Genomic DNA, 17,305 nt, shown 5'->3' with positions numbered 1-17,305 from the left:
ACGGGGCCCAGCGCCCACCGGGCGCCGGGGCTCGAGGCCTCCGGTCCCCAGGCCCCGCGCGGGGCCGCCCCGCCGCTGCCGCGTGCTCGGGCCGTGAGGAAGCCGCCGGGCCTCGGCGGCAGCCGGGGGCCCCTCTGCGCCTCGACGGGCGGCCAGTGGGGCCCCAGCGGCTCCCTGGTGCCGGGACAACCCCGCAGCGGATCCGGGGGTCCCGCCCTGCCGCCCGCCCGGGGCCTGGCGCCACGTGCCCGCGGACCCTGCGGCGGCGGCGAGGCGCGCAGCGACAGCGCCGCTTCCGCTTCCGGGCCGGGTCAGAGGGCGGCGGCCGCGGCCCAGTCAGAATCCACCACGCGCGTCTGGCCGCGCGCAGGCGCAGTGCCGCCCGCCGGGGCCGCCCCACTGCCACGTCTGAGAGCGGGCGGCCGCCGACTGGGCGCGGGCGGCCGCGCGAGACGGCGGCGCCGACCAATGGGAGCCGCCGCAGCGGGGAAAGGGACCAACGGCGGCCCGCGGCGGCGCGGCCGGCCCGGCGGCCAACCCGCGGCGGCGGGCGGGGGGCGCGCCCGGCGCGCCGGCCAATGGGAGCCGCGCGGCCGGCCCCGAGCCAATGGCGGGCGGCGGCGGCGCCAGCGCGTCGCGGCCAATGGGGCGCGGCGGCGGCGGGGGGAGGCGGGTTTATAAGCGGAGGCGGCGCCGCGGCGGTCCCGTCCCGGCCCGTCCCGTCCCGCCATGGCCGCGCTGCTGCGCGCGATCGTGGCGCTGCTGCTGTGCCTCGCGCCCGCGCTGCCCCGCGCCGAGCCGGAGCCGTCCGCGCAGGAGGAGGAGGAGGACGGCGTCCTGGTGCTGCGCGCCGCCTCCTTCGAGCAGGCGCTGGCGGCGCACCGCTACCTGCTCGTCGAGTTCTGTGAGCGCGGGGCGGGGGGGGGGGGTACCGGGGGGTGCGGGGCCGGGCCGGGCCCGGAGGGGGGCTCGGGGGGCGCAGGAGGGGGGCGCGGCGCGGCGCCGTCCGGTCCGGCCCGTGCCGAGCCGCTGACGGCCCCGCCCCGCCGCAGACGCGCCGTGGTGCGGGCACTGCAAGGCGCTGGCCCCCGAGTACGCGAAGGCGGCGGCGAAGCTGCGCGCGGAGGGCTCGGAGATCCGCCTGGCCAAGGTGGACGCCACCGAGGAGTCGGAGCTGGCGCAGCAGTTCGGCGTGCGCGGGTACCCCACCATCAAGTTCTTCCGCAACGGCGACCGGGCGGCCCCCCGCGAGTACACAGGTGAGCGCCGCCGGGGGCAGAGGGCGGCGACGTGGCACCGGGCCCGCACCGGCCCCGCGCTCCCACGTGGTGCCGCTCCGCCGGGGCCAGGGCCGGACAAGGTCCACGGCGAGCTCCTGGGAGCGGAGCCCGCTGTGCCCGGGCAGGGCACGTGAGCGGGGCCGCGCGTGCAGCGGGTGCGAGGCTCGGGGTGGCGGGGGGCGTGCCTGCCCCCAGCAGAGCAGCGAGCCTGGGGGCAGGCGCACGGTGGGCGAAGGAGGGCAGAGCTGTCCCTGTCCCGCTGTAGGAAGCAGAGCGTTCCAAGCCCGCACTGTGCCTCGGCTTGACTCAGCTCAGTCAACGCGGCACCAAGAACTGAAAAAGTGCTCGGGTGGCTGGGTAAAGGGCCGAACAGAAAGCTTGAGGCAAAAGGATAATCGAGACCAAGACTTAAAGTGCAGCAGAGATGAGCTGTGTTAAGCCCCGTGGCTCAGGGCTCTGAGGATAACCTGCGGAGCGCTGAATTTTGAAAGGAAAACATGGCACGTTCCCTTGAAACAGCAGTAGTGTCTCAGCAGTTCTCTGCTGCTGATCAAAGCTTATGAGCGTGCTTGGGCTAGACCAGTTGTGAGACGAGTGGATTCCTGAGAGCCCTCGTACAGTGACTTGACAATTATGGATGCACTTAATTACGCTAGGAAGGGAAAGAAAGAGTTGCGTAAACGGTATCTCAGTTCTTCCCAAGCTATCAGCCAGCTGCTTAGCAGTCTCTCTGGAGACTTAGGGTTTTTGTATTCTTAGTTGGGGGATAAAAAGTGAATTGGTGTTCTCTCTTTCTGGTGTAGCTGGCAGAGAAGCAGATGACATTGTCAGCTGGCTGAAGAAACGCACTGGCCCGGCTGCAACCACCCTGACAGACGTTGCTGCAGCAGAGGCGTTAGTGGACTCCAATGAAGTGGCTGTCATTGGCTTCTTTAAGGTAGAGTTGGTGCTTCCCTTTGAGAGGCTCTTGTATATGTTAGCGCCTTTCCTGCTTCTGCCCCATGGGGATCTGACAGCTGGGGAAGGCTCCTCGTAAGTTGTGAAACACTTGCTGTCCTGTCTTACTTGATCTTCAAGTTCTCTGGCTGGTAAGCCCTGGGATGTTTATGCTTTGGTTTGTGTCTCATGTGAAATACTTTCCTTTATTCTCCAGGATTTGACATCGGAGGCTGCAAAGGAGTTTTTGTTGGCAGCAGAATCTGTGGATGACATTCCTTTCGGGATTTCCTCCAGTGATGACGTCTTTTCCAAGTACCAGCTTAGCAAAGATGGAGTGGTCCTTTTCAAGAAGGTAGGGGTTGGTGCAAACATGACCCCCACACCTTGAGTCTTTTTCCTTGTCTTCCCTCTTCTCTAAATAGAATTAGATTTAAGAGGGTGCTCCTGGATGAAACTGCAGAAGATTCTGTGCTGTCAGTCTAATTTCCAGGCCTGGAGGAGGGGGGAAAAAGCCGAACCTGTGGTCCTGTTTGGGGGCAGTGGAGCCGGAGTCCCTTGGCAGGGTGCAGTAGGCAGGGGAGTGGCCTTTGGACAGCAGAGGGCGGCCTCGGCAGTTTCCTGGCTGCGCGTTGCCTTTGAGGCTGCTGAGCTTTGCATCCAGAACGTTTCTTCACTTTCGCTTTCCTGTTTCTCGAGTTTCTGGCTGCAGTACAGTGACCGTCAACACAATCTTTAAAATACTTCTGGCTATAACCAAGGTCTTCTGTGTCCCTTTTTGAGATTTAAAGGCCTTAAACAGAACGATAGCCAGGTTCTTGATGACTTGCCATGATATTTTGTTAGATCATGGCTTAACGAAGTTGCTTTAAACGCACCCATTACTGAGCTTTGCAGTCAGTTGATGTCTGCTTCCAGGAGTTCTGTCTCTCATTGCTGTGGGTTCTGCTGCATAGTGATTACAGCAAAGTTCCTAAGAGGATTTGCAGCTTCAGCTGACAAGGCTGGGGCTGTTGGATTATGTGTGAAGGGACATTGGTCATCTGCAGAATTGGAAATAAACTTACTGATGTCGTCTTGCATATTAAAAGCCAAGTCATGGGGTTGAAATTTTAGGTTTAAGACAATTTGAGGTTCCTTAGGTTGGGTTGTACTGCACATATGGGTGCGTGCAGCAGGGTAGGATAGACTGCAGCTTTGGGTTCCAACGGATACACGTAATCTAATCACAGTTGTCAGTCTGGCCTAAGACAGGCTAAAGAACTTAATGAATTCCTACTTTATTATTCTTCCAGCTGAAATAGCTTGTTTCATTTCACTACACATCTGAAATTGTAGTTAGCTTTGTGGTGTTAGTAACTCAGAGGGTTCCTCCGATTAGTATGGCCAAGGGTGCAAGTATCCTATTGTAGGATCACAATCCTTTGGGTTGGAAAGGACCTTAAAGATAATCTAATTTGAACCTCCCTATCACAGACAGGGACGCCTTCCCCTAGACCAGGTTGCTCAAAGCCCTATCCAGCTATTATCTGGCTGACAAGTTTGAGATGTTAGAATCTCACAACTGGGAAACCTGGGGCTGGGGGAGAACAGCAGTATTTGGTTCTTGGCTGCATTACTACCTGTACCTCGCTGTTCTTGCATGTACAGCTTTTGGTATGTAATTCCTGTGTATACTCTATTCATGGGTAATACCAGGCTGAAATAGCTACTTGTCAAAGGACATGGGAAGTTAAGAAAAATCCTTGCAAACACTCAAGTCCAGATAGAGATGTTCTGTTAAAACCCTCTCTGGTGGGGAGTAGCAGCATCTGGCTCTGAGTTCAGAGCAACTGAGGACGTTGCCTTAAGTGGCTAGGACACAGCTAGGACTTCCAGCACTAACAGGTGGTCACGCTGGGTTTAATCTGTTACCTGTGCTACCCATTTTTACATGTTTAGTTCTATGCAGTGCGTTGCACAGTCTTATGTGGCTAAGCAGCAAAATGGAATTGTGTGGATTTGATCTGATGTACTATCTTCTAACACTGGTAGTCATTGTGGTGTGCCATGAGAATTCTAAAATGTGTCCAGTCTCCCCCAAACCAAGGTGAAAATGAGCACCAGTGGTAGCCAAATATAATGGCATAAGAACTGACCTGCCTTTTATTTTACCAGCAGTTCTGATTTTGGACTTTGGCTCAGAGTCCTGTGGTTAGCTGAGTTTAAATCAAGAGGGTTTGTTGGCCCTTGTGGCTCAGCGTTCTTGCCTTATTCTTTGTGTGCATTATCCATGCTTCCAAAGACCCTCAAACAACTGCTTTGAAGGTGTTAAGGATATGAGCAATACTCTGGAAAGTAACTTCATAGCTACTTTAAAATGTTTAGTGTTTTGCTCAGCTTTTCAGCTGTGACTTTTTTGCTTCCTCTAATAGAAGGTTATCTGAGTCCACTGTCTTGCTTCTGCCAGTAACTTGAGGGTTGCTGTGCCATGGGACTGCTGTGTTGTTCTGCACATCCTCTCTTTAACCTTGGTGTTCCCTTAAAGCTATTTCCCTTTCCAGGCTGTCGGCGGGTTCTGAGAATCCTGATCAGATGCAGGTGTTAGTCTAATATAAAAAGGGATTTGGCACCTATAGTGCGATGTGTTGAACTTGTGCTGTCTGCTCTAACAATAGAGGCTGAACCAACTGTGTAGAGCTCAGTAAGCTACTACTTACTTTCACAGCACGGTGGGGCTTTGCTGTCGGACTTCTTTCATAGCACTGGCCAGTTAACGTATGTGTATCTACTCTGGTGCTGTGAACTCCTAAGCAGGAAGCTGTCTGTGCTCTGGAAGCTCCTCGCTGGTCTACCTAGTGCCTTTTCAAGTGCTGTAAGACCGCTACAAAAAGTCCTTCTTGGTGACCTGTTTCACAAATGGTTTCATGCTTCTGCAGAACAGTGTTACGATGTAAGCTGGATGTCTGTCTGGCTGTTAGGGGGTGATTTAAGACTGCTTGCCAGGAGGAAGAGAACCTTGATTCACAGATTCACACTTTGTGAAAATGTGGTAACCATGTTTCTCTCTGCAGTTTGATGAAGGCCGTAACAACTTTGAAGGGGATCTCACAAAAGATAACCTACTGAACTTCATCAAGTCTAATCAGTTGCCTCTGGTTATAGAGTTCACTGAACAGGTAGGTGTTCAGATATTTGAGGCCTTTTTCCATAGCTACTGTATGAATGCAACAAAGTTTAAAACGTAGATTCAGCTCTTAGCTTGGAGCTGGCACTAGTTTGATGTTATGGAGTGGTCTAAAAATTGCTTATGCTAGAGCTTAATCAAGTGAAGGAAGAATGCAAGAGAAAGGAGGTATATGCTTGCTGTTCAAAGCAATCCTGCAGTATTCTGACTTCTGTGGTCTAATGAGAATAGCAGAGCCAAGCTTTATTTTCGGTTTTATTTTCTACTCCTCAGACTGCTCCTAAAATCTTTGGAGGAGAGATCAAGACTCATATTCTGCTCTTCTTACCAAAAAGCGTGTCTGACTATCAAGGGAAACTGGATAATTTCAAGAGCGCAGCTGGAAGCTTCAAAGGGAAGGTAAGATGGACTTCTGGGACTGAATTATGTGACCACCTCCTACAGAACTGTAGCACTCTCTGCCTGTACCCACTTAACAGCTGTGGAGGAAGAGTTGAAGCTAGCACTTCCTCTGCCTCTCTCCTGGTAATAGGTGTCTGAGTCACTGGCTTGTATAACCCATTAAGGAATAGTAGTTAACTTGTGACTTTCCTTCTTCTGGATGTGACTTAAACATTGATGCCAGGTTTGCACATGTGCTGCTTAAAGCACTGCAGCTTTAGCATGTGTGCTGTGACAGGGTGCCCTCCTAACAGGCTTGGCTGTTTAGCTCCTGTCTAGCTCTACAGGTGTCTGTGTAAAGTATCATTAGCCAAGAGATACCTGTCTTCATCATATTATCTCTTTCCTCCAAAGATCCTGTTCATCTTCATAGACAGTGACCACAGTGACAATCAAAGGATTTTGGAGTTCTTTGGCCTAAAGAAAGAAGAATGTCCAGCTGTACGTCTGATCACCCTGGAGGAAGAAATGACCAAATACAAACCTGAATCAGATGACCTCACAGCAGACAAGATCAGAGAGTTCTGTAATAAATTCCTGGAGGGCAAGATCAAGGTAACAATGCTGCTAATGCTAAACCTACTGGCTGAGCACGTGCTAAAAATTCTCCCTGTGAAGAGGTGTATGAAATGTGCAAATCGCCCAACTAATGTACAGGATATCTAGCAGCCTTTGTGCTGAAAATAGTGTAAAAACATTGGGGCATGAAGACTGTAGGAAAGCAAGTTAGGTGCTGGTACCTGACTACAGTCGAGGTCTGCTCTTCCTGCTTCTTGGAGCTGTGCTGTTCTTTCTGCTAATAAGCTGTGGAAGGTACTAACTTGCGTGGCACAGTTAAAAGAGCTTTTGGCTCTAATTTGGTGGAGGTAGCTACGTGCATCGGACTCCAGTAGTGGCTGTTTAGCTAAGCTCTGTCCTTAGAGTATAACATTGTGGGGAGGAAACGATATTGCTGCCAGAGCTAAAACTGCAGTTCTTCCCACAAAAGAGCACCTGTTTTCCCACTTCAGGGTGGGGAGTAGACTTCATATTAGCAGAAGAGGAAGTGACTGATGGATCTGATTTGCTTGTAGTCTATGACTGGGGGCACTTGGATATGGTTAACTCAAGCTTTCCAGCCTATGTGATTCATGGACATTCCAAGTAGCTGTATAGCAGATTGCGCATGTCTGAATTTCACTTTCTATTCCAGCCCCATCTGATGAGCCAAGATCTTCCTGAAGACTGGGACAAACAGCCTGTCAAAGTTCTAGTTGGGAAGAATTTTGAAGAAGTTGCTTTTGATGAGAATAAGAACGTTTTTGTGGAGTTCTGTAAGTGTTTTTCAACAACGAATTCCAAGTAACTGGTATAAAAGGAGTGCCAAAATACTCCATGACCAGGACTGGGGAGAAAGCATCTTACAGAGTCTAAGCCACAAAGGGAGTGCATCAGTTGAAAACAAATGTGAACTCTTGTCTGGCGTGGGGTCTAGGTGGTGTGTGGTGTTAACTTGTTGGGCTGTTGTTGCTAAATATGTTTGTTAATTAACAGATGCCCCCTGGTGTGGTCACTGTAAGCAGCTGGCTCCTATCTGGGACAAGCTGGGAGAGACCTACAGGGACCATGAGAACATTGTCATTGCCAAGATGGATTCAACAGCCAACGAAGTAGAAGCAGTGAAAATCCATAGCTTTCCTACACTCAAGTTCTTCCCTGCAGGCTCTGGCAGAAATGTAAGAAGACAGCTGACACTTCTACAGATCAAATAATGAGGGAGCACTAGATATGCTTAAGTTGTCTGCTTGAGTTCCTTTTTGGACAGAGGCTTGTGGGAGGGCTTTCCCTTCTGTAGGGATAGAATGCATCAGGTCTACAGGACATCTGAGACCCTTTTGGGGGGGGGACTGGGTTATAGGAAACAGTTCGGGGAGGGGGAGTGGGAGTGGGGAAAGAGGAAGTACAGCAGAAGACAGTGTGCTCATCTGCAGGCTATTCTCTCCTCGCAGTGATCTCTGAAGTCTAGTGGCTGAGCTGTTTTCCTTCGTCTCATATGGGTGAAGGTGAATTTTTAAATTCCCTTTTGCTTGGCATGTTAACTGTTGCTCAGAAAGAGAATTCTCCTCTCCAGGGGCGTGGTTCTGTAGGTGCCTGTAACAGTTATTTTGATGTGTTTTCCTGTGTAGGTAATTGACTACAATGGAGAGAGGACGCTAGAAGGATTCAAAAAATTCTTGGAGAGTGGAGGACAGGATGGGGCAGCAGCTGATGATGTGAGTAATATAAATTAATGCGGTACTCTAACTCTGCAAAATGCAGAGTATTCGTTTGGGTAGAGTGATCAAATCCTAAACCCTGAAGATCCTGGGTTATGTGGCAGGAAAGGGTATGTATTGTTGGTGAGCAAAAGTGTCTACATCATAAAATGCGACCTCTCAGTTCACTTGCAGCCTGGCTAGCCACTGGCCTGTTGTAATGGACTCCTTTTATTAAGAATACTTGAGTTGGGTGTGAAATAAATCTCTCTTGAGAGACTAAAATACAAGAGCATGGAAACTATTGGTACAATAACCTCTAAACTTTAATGGGGCTGCCTTTGGTCATTGTGCAAACTGCTGGTGTATTTAGGGCTTGTTCTTTAAGAGCTCTTGCTCACTGCCTTTTGAACTTGAGTGCTATGATGAATGTCACATATGCTGTATATTTAGTTGGAAGCTCCTCACCTGCCTGGGCGGAGGGTGTTACAGATTATGGTACTGCTTTTCAGAGGGTTCTAATCTGTTACTTCCCAAACTGAGTACTCCTGGTAGTCTCTGGATGTCCTGTTGACATGGCAGCAGCAAACATGTTAGAGAAACTGTTCATTATTTGGTTTTGGATCTGACTAATATGCCAGAAACAAGTAGTTATTTTTGTCTACTACGCAGGATCTGGAGGATCTGGAGACAGATGAAGAAACAGACCTTGAGGAAGGTGATGATGAGCAGAAAATCCAAAAGGATGAGTTGTAAAGAAGACTGATCTACATCACCCAAAAATCAGACACTAAATTGGCTGCTGTTACGCAGCCCAGTGAGTCAGAAACCCATTAAGATTTAAAACAGAAGGTGAATGACTGGAAATCCAGGGATTGGCTTTTAAAGTAACACTTCACCCTCACTTCTCTTTACACTTGACTATCTTTTTCTTTCACTTTCGAAAAGGGATCTGTCACTAGGTAGCCAGCCCTGCCAGCTGGGTTCATTTTTTTTATTGTGATGTACTTTTTTTGTACACAGCTTTTTGTTTCAAGTATTCTGTTCTTCTGGATAGAAGCAGGTTGTGAAGTGGTAGCATGAGTTTAATAGCCCAACATTTTGGAGCCTTGCCACTAATACCTTCCAAGAAAGCTTTTTCCTTTTATCTTTGAAAACTAAAGCCTGTAGCTGATTTTTACCACCTGGCAGGTTCCTTATTGGTCTCAGCTGTTCTTCCCTGGAGTCAGCATCTGTAAGGGAAGACGGATTAGGCTGACTGCATCAGTCCTGGTGGAAGGCGGTTATGAAGGTGCTTCTCTTCATGTAGGCCAGCTTTTCCCTGTACTTTAAGACATTTGGAGATGACTATTTGAAACACCTGGAAGGGTGGAATACTCTGTGCACTGGCTGTGGCAGGCTCTGAGGGTGGAGGTGATTGCTGGCTTACCAGCTTAGATGGGACCTAGCTGTGTTGCCATCCTTTTGATCAAATGCAAGACTATTTTGCAGTCACTTTACATGCATTATTTTGAATGGGTTGACCAGGCAGGTGGGTGGTGGGAGGGCCTGATTGAAAAATACATCAAACACAAAACAAACATGGATCTTAAAATTACTGGGTTTGGGGGAGGAACTTGAACAAGGGAGTGCCTCAAAGGCCTGATCAATGTCAGGCTTGCTCTTAGCATTCCGCTACAGTAACATTGGAACTGCATTTGTTGGCCAAATAAAGTTGAGATTTTAATACTACTCTCTCTGTCTGTTGGGACCCAGAATAAATAGTTGGACCTTGAGCTGGAAGAAGATCAGAGTTCCAGGATGGTTCTCAAGTGATGTTAGAAAAGTGGTGTTAGAAAAGACCATCAGCTTTTCGAGTTCTTCCTAGATACTGTGTTTTTTGAGAGAAACTACTTTCTGAACACATCCAGTTCTGCAGGTGGCTGTTGATGCCTTAAGCAGCATGAAGCAGTTTCTATTAACTAATCTATACATGAAAAGTTAAGATGACCACATCAACCACATCAGGCTCAGATTAAATGAGCTGTTGGAGGTACAAAACTAACAGCTCTGTGAGCAGTAAGCATGCATTGGCTGGGCCTCTGAGTGTAAGCTGCTCTGGTTGCCAGCTGGCTTGGGGTGGTGGGACCTCATTGCTCCTGAGCAGCTAACCAAGGAATTTGCCTACAGGGAAACCTGGGACTGCCTGTAGTGCTGCTAGTCAGGCTCACATGATCCAGTGAGCCACACTGCTATTTCCACACCAGTCACTTATGCTGAAAATATTTTTGTAAGGAAATATGCTATAAATGTCACATGGGGGGCCTAGTGAATCTGGAGGGCACCTCAGGAGGTTACTGGTGCCAGTCACCTAACGTGGGTGCACTGAAATGGTAGAACACAAGTGTGGCACGGCACTGGGCCCTGACCTGCTGTAGTTACCTGCGAGTAAGGGCCCTTCTTGGTCCTGTCCTGGTGTGCAGCAACCTTCAGAGCTGCGGTACTGGGGCTGCTGATAAACGCTGTGACACCTGAAGAGGGCAGGCACTCTCTGTCCTCTAAGGGCTGGCTGTTAGCAGCGGCTTTGGGTAGGAAAGCTGCTTTGCATTTTGAGGGAGGAGAGAAAGAGGAGTGAGTAAGAATTTCCATGGGAGTACTCCTGCCTAGAAATCAGCTCGAAAAGGTCTATTTTGTAGAGCGACTATAAGTGTAAACAAGGCTGAACTGTGCAGCGATTCTCTCTTGTTTATAGTCTGAGACCTGCTCAGAGGAGGGGAGCTTTTCTCATGCACCACGGCTGCTCTCAGCCGAGCAGGGCTCTGTGAGAGTCATCTTGTGTACACAACTCATCGCTGTTGCGAGACAGCAGGCTGGAAGTGTTCTGTCTCCGCAGCAGCCCGTTCAGCCTCCTGTCGTGCGGTGCCTGAAGCAGGCCTGAGCAGACACAGCGAAAAGATCAGTGTGTTTGCCAGAAGATGAACAGCTGCAGCAGGCAGGTCCCAGGTGTGAGACAGGCTGACCTGGCAGGAGCTTGGCACAAGGCGAAGCTGCAGCAGCGCACAATGAACGCTCTGTGCCTTAACGTGGGACAGGGATCGCTTGTGACGTGCTGCTGGGCAGGCCCCATCAGTGCAAAACAACGCAACGTGCTCGTGTGTCTGACATGGCCAAACTATGACAGCAAAAAGGATGGAGGAGCAGTTGTTGCTTGAACCCTTGGCTGTTGGCGGATCTGAAAGATTCCTCTGAGTGGATGGCCCGTTTCAGGCCTTTGGCCACAGCAGCAGCTGGTGGCAGTGCTGTTCTCCTGAAACTGTCCCGTAGAGGCCTACCCTTATGCAGCAGCCAGTACAAAATTTGAAGCAGGACTGCGGCGTTGGGCACCGAGGACAGGCACTGCACTCTGGTTCTGCGTCTGCATCAGGAGCACCAGCAGCACCCCCGGCCTCCCGAGGTCACCGGTGGTAGCGCGGCGCTGCAGCGTGCTCCGTGCCTCGCTGCGCTCGTCCTGCGGTCGTGCGGGGAAGCACAGCTCATGCTGCTCCCTTCAAGTCAGCTGACGCAACTACAGGAAAGTGACTTAGCTCTGAATGTATTTGGCACCAGGGCGCTGACATGTCTGTTACGCTCGCTACTCAGTACGTGAGCGGCTAGCTCCCCTCGCCTGGTGAGCGTATTTGTGTCTTCTCCCTGGCGTGCTCGTGGTGCTGTGAGGACTTGCTGCTGGGCGGTTCTGTTTTCGGGGCCCTGGGCTCCTCTGAAGGCTAGCCATGCAACAGATTTGACCCCTTGGATGGGCACATCAACAGGTGGGCAGTAAGATGAGCCATCATCCTCTGCCCAAAAGTGGGAGGCTACCGGCCTGGGCGGCTCAATTACAAAGTATCATGGCAAATAGCATGAGCTGCACCAACCCAAAATAGCCCGCAGGAGCCTATATAACACGGTGTGCCTGGAGAGCCCTCAGTCCTGGGCCCAGAGCCTGAGGGAGCCGCACGAGGCCAGCGCCGCCCCTGCACGCTGCGAGGGGCCCTGCGGCGAGGGGCACGCACCCGCGACGGGCTCCAGCAGGGAACGGGCTCCAGGAGGGAACGGGCTCCAGCAGGGAACGGGCTCCAGCAGGGAACGGGCTCCAGGAGGGAACGGGCTCCAGGAGGGAACGGGCTCCAGCAGGGGACAGGCTCCAGCAGGGGACAGGCTCCAGGAGGGCCGGTGGCAGTGCCCGGCTCAGCGCCCACCACCCTCCACTGGTGAAACGGGACCAAGAGGCAGAAGAGGAGAGAGCAGTGCTTCGAGGCCGGCGAGTGCTGAGCACTGACCAACCTGGCTGTTCCCCACATGCCTCTGCCCCCTTCTTCCTCGGCAGCGTCCTAAGGCTGCGCTCAGCATGAAGGACTATTTCCCCGTCTCAATGCCCCGGTACAGTCGGTATTCCCAGAGACTGAGAGCATCGCGCACCGTGCGCTTCCCCAATGACGTCGTCTTTCAGGACCACATCAGGCAGGGGGACCTGGAGCAGGTGGGCAGGTTCATACGTGCCAGGAAGGTCGCTCTGGACACCATCTACCCTTCTGGTGAGTGCTGCTGGGGCTGGCAGAGCTGAATCTGCACAGTGGCACGGCTCAGTGGACTGCAAGGGAGACGAGAGCAGCGGGCACAAAGCTCAGACGTGGGCCACCCTGGGCGGGGTGGCAGGTTGAAATCAAGTTGTTTCCCCCCCAGTGAGGAGTACTACCCCCTACCATTGCCAGCAGGGCCGAGAGAGTCCTGCCTCACTGCCCCAACGCCCCCCCCCTTAACACTGCAGGAAAGGGGGGAATTTGCCGTCAGGGTCCCTTCAAGGCACGACAGTGCTCCTACATACCTACCTCGTGTGGTGTGCCGTAGAAAAGGAGCAGGCAAAAAGGTAACGGTACAGAGAACACGGGGGAGTACGCAGAGCTCTGGACTGGGCAGTGGGACTCGTATCTTCTGTGCTGATTTGGCAAAAAGAGTGGGAGAAGCAAGGTTCTGCTTCTTGTTCCTGGCTCTGTCCGTTGCTCACAAACATCGCGCTCTCTCGTGTGGTTCTGTGGACTTGCAGAATTAATTGTTTACGAAGAAGGCATTGTGTTCTGTTTGTACCCAGCTTCACTAAAAATTGTTTATGGAATGCCTTGAACCATACAGGCTGGTTCAGAGCCCAGATTTGTCTCTTTCTCGTACTTGGCTTCAGCATCTGCTGTCACATGGCCACGGAGGCAGGGTCTCAAATGACCCGGGCTTCCTCCCATGTACGCCGATTGCTTCATCACTTGCTCTGTAAGGGACTTCTGAAAGACAAGCAGAGCAAGACCCTTGAGACTCTCTCCTGCTATGCCCGTGGGAGTCCTGAAAGAGTCTCAGGTCGGGCTGTTGGCGAGGGGCTCTTCAGGAGCCTCGGACACTGCGGTTCAGTCCCTTAATCTGTCCTGCCTGACCCAACAGGGGGGCCAGGCGCTGCACCTTAAACACAGCATTTAGGCTGTAAAAGGGAAACAGAAACCTGCAGCAGCGCCTCTTGCTTCCTCAGTGTTTGTTTCTTTCCAAACTCATCCCCCTGATAGCAAAGGTTCGCCGGCACCCCTCTTTCCTGGGCTGCGGACAACTGGTGCTCAGCAGCAGGGGAGCGCTTCCGCGGCGCGGGGCTAACGCGTCCCTTCCTTGCAGGCATGGCAGCCCTGCACGAGGCTGTGCTTACCGGGAACTTGGACTGCGTCAAGCTCCTGGTTAAGTACGGCGCCGACATCCACCAGAAGGACGAGAACGGGTGGACGCCCCTGCACATGGCCTGCAGCGACGGCTACGCTGACATAGCCCGGTGAGAGCCCAGAGCACCGCGCCGGGGCTGCCCCGGGGCCCTGCCTCGCAGAGCCCCGGGGCCAGACGGGGCACCGACCGGGCCCGGGAGGCGCCGGGGGCCGCGGGCAGGACGCGGCCGGTGGCTGACGCTGTCCCCGCAGGTACCTCATGTCCCTGGGGGCCAGCCCCGAGGCCACCACGGACGCCGGGGAGAAGCCCTCGGACCTCATCGACCCCGAGTACAGCGAGCTGCTGCAGCTCTTCCAGGCCGCCACCATGGACTGAGGCGGGGAGCACGGCCGGGCAGCGGGGCTGCGGCCGGCCGGGGGCCGGGGCGGGGCCCGGGCTGGGACCGGGCCGGGGCCGGGGGCCGGGGGCCGGGGTGCGCTCGGTGCCGCCGCTCGGCCCCCCCCGTTCCAATAAAGCGCTCTGCCACCAACGCTGTGCGGCACGGCTGGGGCGGGGCCAAGGGCCGGGGTGGGCGGGGCCAAGGGGAGGGGCGGGGCCAAGGGGAGGGGTGGGGCTAAGGAAAGGGGCGGGGCTAAGGGCAGGGGCGGGGCTAAGGGCAGGGGCGGGGCTAAGGGCAGGGGCGGGACTAAGGGCAGGGGCGGGGCTAAGGGGAAGGGCGGGGCTAAGGGCAGGGGCGGGGCTAAGGGCAGGGGAGGGGCGGGGCTAAGGCCAGGGACGGGGCTAAGAGCAATGGGGGGGCGGGGCTAAGGGTAGGGACGGCGTTGATTGCAACGGAGGGGCGGGGCTAAGGGCTGGAACGGGGCGGGGCTAACGGTAGGGGTGGGGCCGGTTCAGGGGCGGGGCCGAGCCGAGCGCGCGCCTGGCGCCAGGGCGGGGCCAGACCCGGACCGGGGGTGGGGCTGGCGTCGGGGCGGGGCCGGGGCGGGGCGACGCGATGTTGTGGGCGGGGCCCGGCCGGCGGGGGGCGGGGCCGCGCCTGCGCGCTGCGGCGCTTCCGTGGCGGCCCGAGGGCGAGCGGAGGCGGGAGCCGGGCCCAGGTGAGGGGCGCGCGTTGCCATGGCGACGGGCGGCGGGCGGCCCGCGGCCTAGCCCCGGCCTGGCCTGGCCGCCCTCTCCTTTCTCCCCGCAGCCGCGCCGAGCCGAGCCGCGCCGCCGCACGGACGACGCCATGGCCAGGTGAGCTCCGCCCCGGGCCGGCCCCGGGCCCCGCCGCGGCCCGGCCCGGCCCGGCTGAGCCCCGCGCTTCGCTTCCAGCTCCCCCGTGTCCCGCGTGGTGTACAACGGCAAGCGGAGCGGCGGGCCGCGCTCCCCCGGCGCCGGCGGCGAGCTCTTCACGCCGGCCCACGAGGAGAACGTGCGCTTCATCTACGAGGGTGAGCGGCGGGGCGGCGGCGCGGGGCCCCCCCGGCGGCCGGGGCCCGCCGCGAGCCGCCCCTCTCGGTGTCCCCGCAGCCTGGCAGTGCGTGGAGCGCGACCTGCGCAGCCAGATGGGCGCCGAGCGCGGCCTGGTCGAGGAGTACGTGGAGAAGATGCCGAACCCCAGCCTCAAAGGTGAGCGCCGCGGCGCCCCCCGCCGGCTGCGGCCGGAGGCGGCGGCGGGGCCCGGCCGGGCCGGGGGGGCGGCGGGGCGGCCTCTGCCGCCCGAGTGTCTCCCTCCCCTCTCTCCCCGGCAGCGTTCAAACCCGTCGACCTGAGCGATCTGAAGAGGAGGAACGCACAGGATGCGAAGAAGTCCTAAGGCGGGCCCTCCGCGCGGATTGGCCGGTCTCCCGAGGTCCTCAAGCAGATTTAATTTGAGATTTTTGTGTTGATTTCCTCCTCTGGTTACTGTACTCTGCCTGTGGAGAGCCGGTCGGCTTTGGGGCTGGCTTCGATGCTACCTGAATTCCAAGATGCTTAGGGGCTCGCCGAAGGCATCCAGAGCCCCTTGTAAAAGATTCCAGCCCCTAACCTGCAGCTTTCTCTGGCCTCAAGCTGTCCTCCTCCACCTCGTGCTGGGCTCACAGGTCACTTATTCTCCTTCCATCTCTGTCCCTGGTGCGCTGCGTACTCAGGCTCGCTGGGGTCTGGCGTACAGCAGGGCAGAGCCGAGTAGCTGCGTTGTTAGTAGCGGCAGCGCCAGTTCTCTGCTCCCTTCTGTGTACCAAAGGCTCACAGTTGCTGGAGCAGGCCAAGGGGAGAATGAAGGAGACTTGGTGCTGACCTTGTGCCTCCAGACAGGCGGCCCCAGTTCAACACCAGGTAGTTCAGCACCTTCTGGCAGCTGGCTGCTGCTGCTTTGGCACACTTTGCCTGTTCCTTGCTCCCCGGTGGGAGGGCTTAATTTGTACCTGGGCTGCTGATGCCTGGGACTCATCAGTGCTGCCAAAGCTCTTGGGTCCATATCCGATGCCGGATTTTCCTTGTGCTTAGAGTGGGCCAGGTCCTTGCGGTGCTGACGATGAAGCTACTCCTCTCTCCCTGCAGGTGGAGGGAGAGGAGGGCACCAGCACTGGCCCCAGCCCCAAGCATCCTGGAGGTGCTCGGAGGGGGAGCGCTGGGCTGCTCTCAGCTCCCCCCAGCCTCAGCGCACTGGCAGCAACGCAGAAGGTGGCGGGAGGGGGCTGGGGGGGCTGGCGCTGCCTTTGCGGAAAGAAGCTTATTTCCATCCTTGCCTGAGCAATGCCTCGCTGTTCTAGCACTGACACGGCTTTCCAGACATGCACCCTTTGAAGAGACCTGGCCTCCACAGCTGGCAGAGGCGCTGCTGTGTGGCAGCTGTGGTGAGCAGGTCTGACTCGCTGCGGGGATTGGCTTCCCTGGCAAGGCTCAGGTTCCTTCTGCCTAATCACCTCTGCGCAAGGGAGAGTGACTGCACCCTCACACCCATGCGGGCAGAGAGCTGCGTGGCCGCGGGGCTGCTCGGTGTCCCTAGGACACGCGGGGAGCTGTGGGAGCCGCCTGCTGCCTGCCTGAGCTCAGAGAGCTGGTGGGGAGGGGGCTGCTGGGGCTCTGCCCAGCACGAGTGGGCTTCGTGGCGGATGCAGGGTGCAGGGGAGTTGTGATTGCTGTTAACTTTCCTTTGTTGTCATTGAGCTATACTGTTCCCTTTTTTTTTCCTTTTTTTTTTTTTCTGTTGTCTGTCACTTGAGGAGTGTTGTAAATAAAAGCTTGTGTCCTTTTGAGTCTGCCTCTGCGTGGCTCTGCCTGCTCCTCTCGTTGCACGCCGCAGCATCCGTCAGCTCCGGGGCCGCGTCACGCTGCTGCCTGCTGTCCTCGGGGGGCTTCTGTCGGCGGGGGAGCGGCACCCAGCACGCCACCTGGCCGCACCTGGCAGCGCCGGCGCCTGGTGCTGGGGAGAGGTTCTCGGCCGCGTCGCTGCCGTGGGCGCTGGACCTGGCCCACGGGGCTGTGCCCGGCCGAGCCCTCCCTGGGCTGCCAGTGCCCGCGAGGTGCGCGCTGCTCTGCCCGCGTGTGCCTGCAGCCTGCCTGGTGTAGCG

General features: G+C 55.8%; 3 protein-coding genes across 3 annotated transcripts; all 3 read left to right on the top strand.

Moving 5' to 3' along the window:
• The first annotated feature begins 671 nt into the window (after window positions 1-671).
• P4HB (prolyl 4-hydroxylase subunit beta) lies at window positions 672-9,788 on the top strand. Its single transcript, XM_066980028.1, has 11 exons — window positions 672-904; window positions 1,053-1,259; window positions 2,084-2,217; window positions 2,434-2,571; window positions 5,270-5,374; window positions 5,656-5,781; window positions 6,178-6,378; window positions 7,016-7,136; window positions 7,357-7,538; window positions 7,989-8,075; window positions 8,730-9,788. Exons 1-11 carry the CDS (start codon window positions 730-732, stop codon window positions 8,811-8,813), a joined length of 1,560 nt encoding a protein of 519 aa, XP_066836129.1. The 5' UTR covers window positions 672-729; the 3' UTR covers window positions 8,814-9,788.
• Window positions 9,789-11,987: 2,199 nt separating this feature from the next.
• PPP1R27 (protein phosphatase 1 regulatory subunit 27) lies at window positions 11,988-14,293 on the top strand. The gene is made up of 3 exons (XM_048050359.2): window positions 11,988-12,610; window positions 13,725-13,875; window positions 14,018-14,293. The coding sequence occupies exons 1-3, from the start codon at window positions 12,424-12,426 to the stop codon at window positions 14,139-14,141; spliced, it is 462 nt and encodes a 153-aa protein (XP_047906316.1). The 5' UTR covers window positions 11,988-12,423; the 3' UTR covers window positions 14,142-14,293.
• A 459-nt stretch (window positions 14,294-14,752) lies between these two features.
• On the top strand, window positions 14,753-16,990 carry MCRIP1 (MAPK regulated corepressor interacting protein 1). The gene is made up of 5 exons (XM_066980139.1): window positions 14,753-14,863; window positions 14,956-15,002; window positions 15,081-15,199; window positions 15,279-15,377; window positions 15,500-16,990. The coding sequence occupies exons 2-5, from the start codon at window positions 14,995-14,997 to the stop codon at window positions 15,562-15,564; spliced, it is 291 nt and encodes a 96-aa protein (XP_066836240.1). The 5' UTR covers window positions 14,753-14,863; window positions 14,956-14,994; the 3' UTR covers window positions 15,565-16,990.
• The last annotated feature ends 315 nt before the right edge of the window (window positions 16,991-17,305 follow it).

The sequence above is a fragment of the Anser cygnoides genome, chromosome 19 (genome assembly GCF_040182565.1).
Source record: "Anser cygnoides isolate HZ-2024a breed goose chromosome 19, Taihu_goose_T2T_genome, whole genome shotgun sequence".
NCBI lineage: Eukaryota > Metazoa > Chordata > Aves > Anseriformes > Anatidae > Anser > Anser cygnoides.
This window is presented reverse-complemented; position numbering and strand designations above follow the sequence as displayed.

Excerpts from the sequence above, each read along its gene's own strand:
- P4HB (XM_066980028.1), top strand. The coding sequence starts at position 730 with ATGGCCGCGCTGCTGCGCGCGATCGTGGCGCTGCTGCTGTGCCTCGCG. Across the intron at positions 5,375-5,655 it reads TTATAGAGTTCACTGAACAG|ACTGCTCCTAAAATCTTTGG; the intron begins GTAGGTGTTCAG and ends TCTACTCCTCAG. Across the intron at positions 6,379-7,015 it reads TCCTGGAGGGCAAGATCAAG|CCCCATCTGATGAGCCAAGA; the intron begins GTAACAATGCTG and ends TTTCTATTCCAG.
- MCRIP1 (XM_066980139.1), top strand. Across the intron at positions 15,200-15,278 it reads CGTGCGCTTCATCTACGAGG|CCTGGCAGTGCGTGGAGCGC; the intron begins GTGAGCGGCGGG and ends GTGTCCCCGCAG. Across the intron at positions 15,378-15,499 it reads GCCGAACCCCAGCCTCAAAG|CGTTCAAACCCGTCGACCTG; the intron begins GTGAGCGCCGCG and ends TCTCCCCGGCAG.
- PPP1R27 (XM_048050359.2), top strand. The coding sequence starts at position 12,424 with ATGAAGGACTATTTCCCCGTCTCAATGCCCCGGTACAGTCGGTATTCC. Across the intron at positions 12,611-13,724 it reads GGACACCATCTACCCTTCTG|GCATGGCAGCCCTGCACGAG; the intron begins GTGAGTGCTGCT and ends CCTTCCTTGCAG. Across the intron at positions 13,876-14,017 it reads GGCTACGCTGACATAGCCCG|GTACCTCATGTCCCTGGGGG; the intron begins GTGAGAGCCCAG and ends CTGTCCCCGCAG.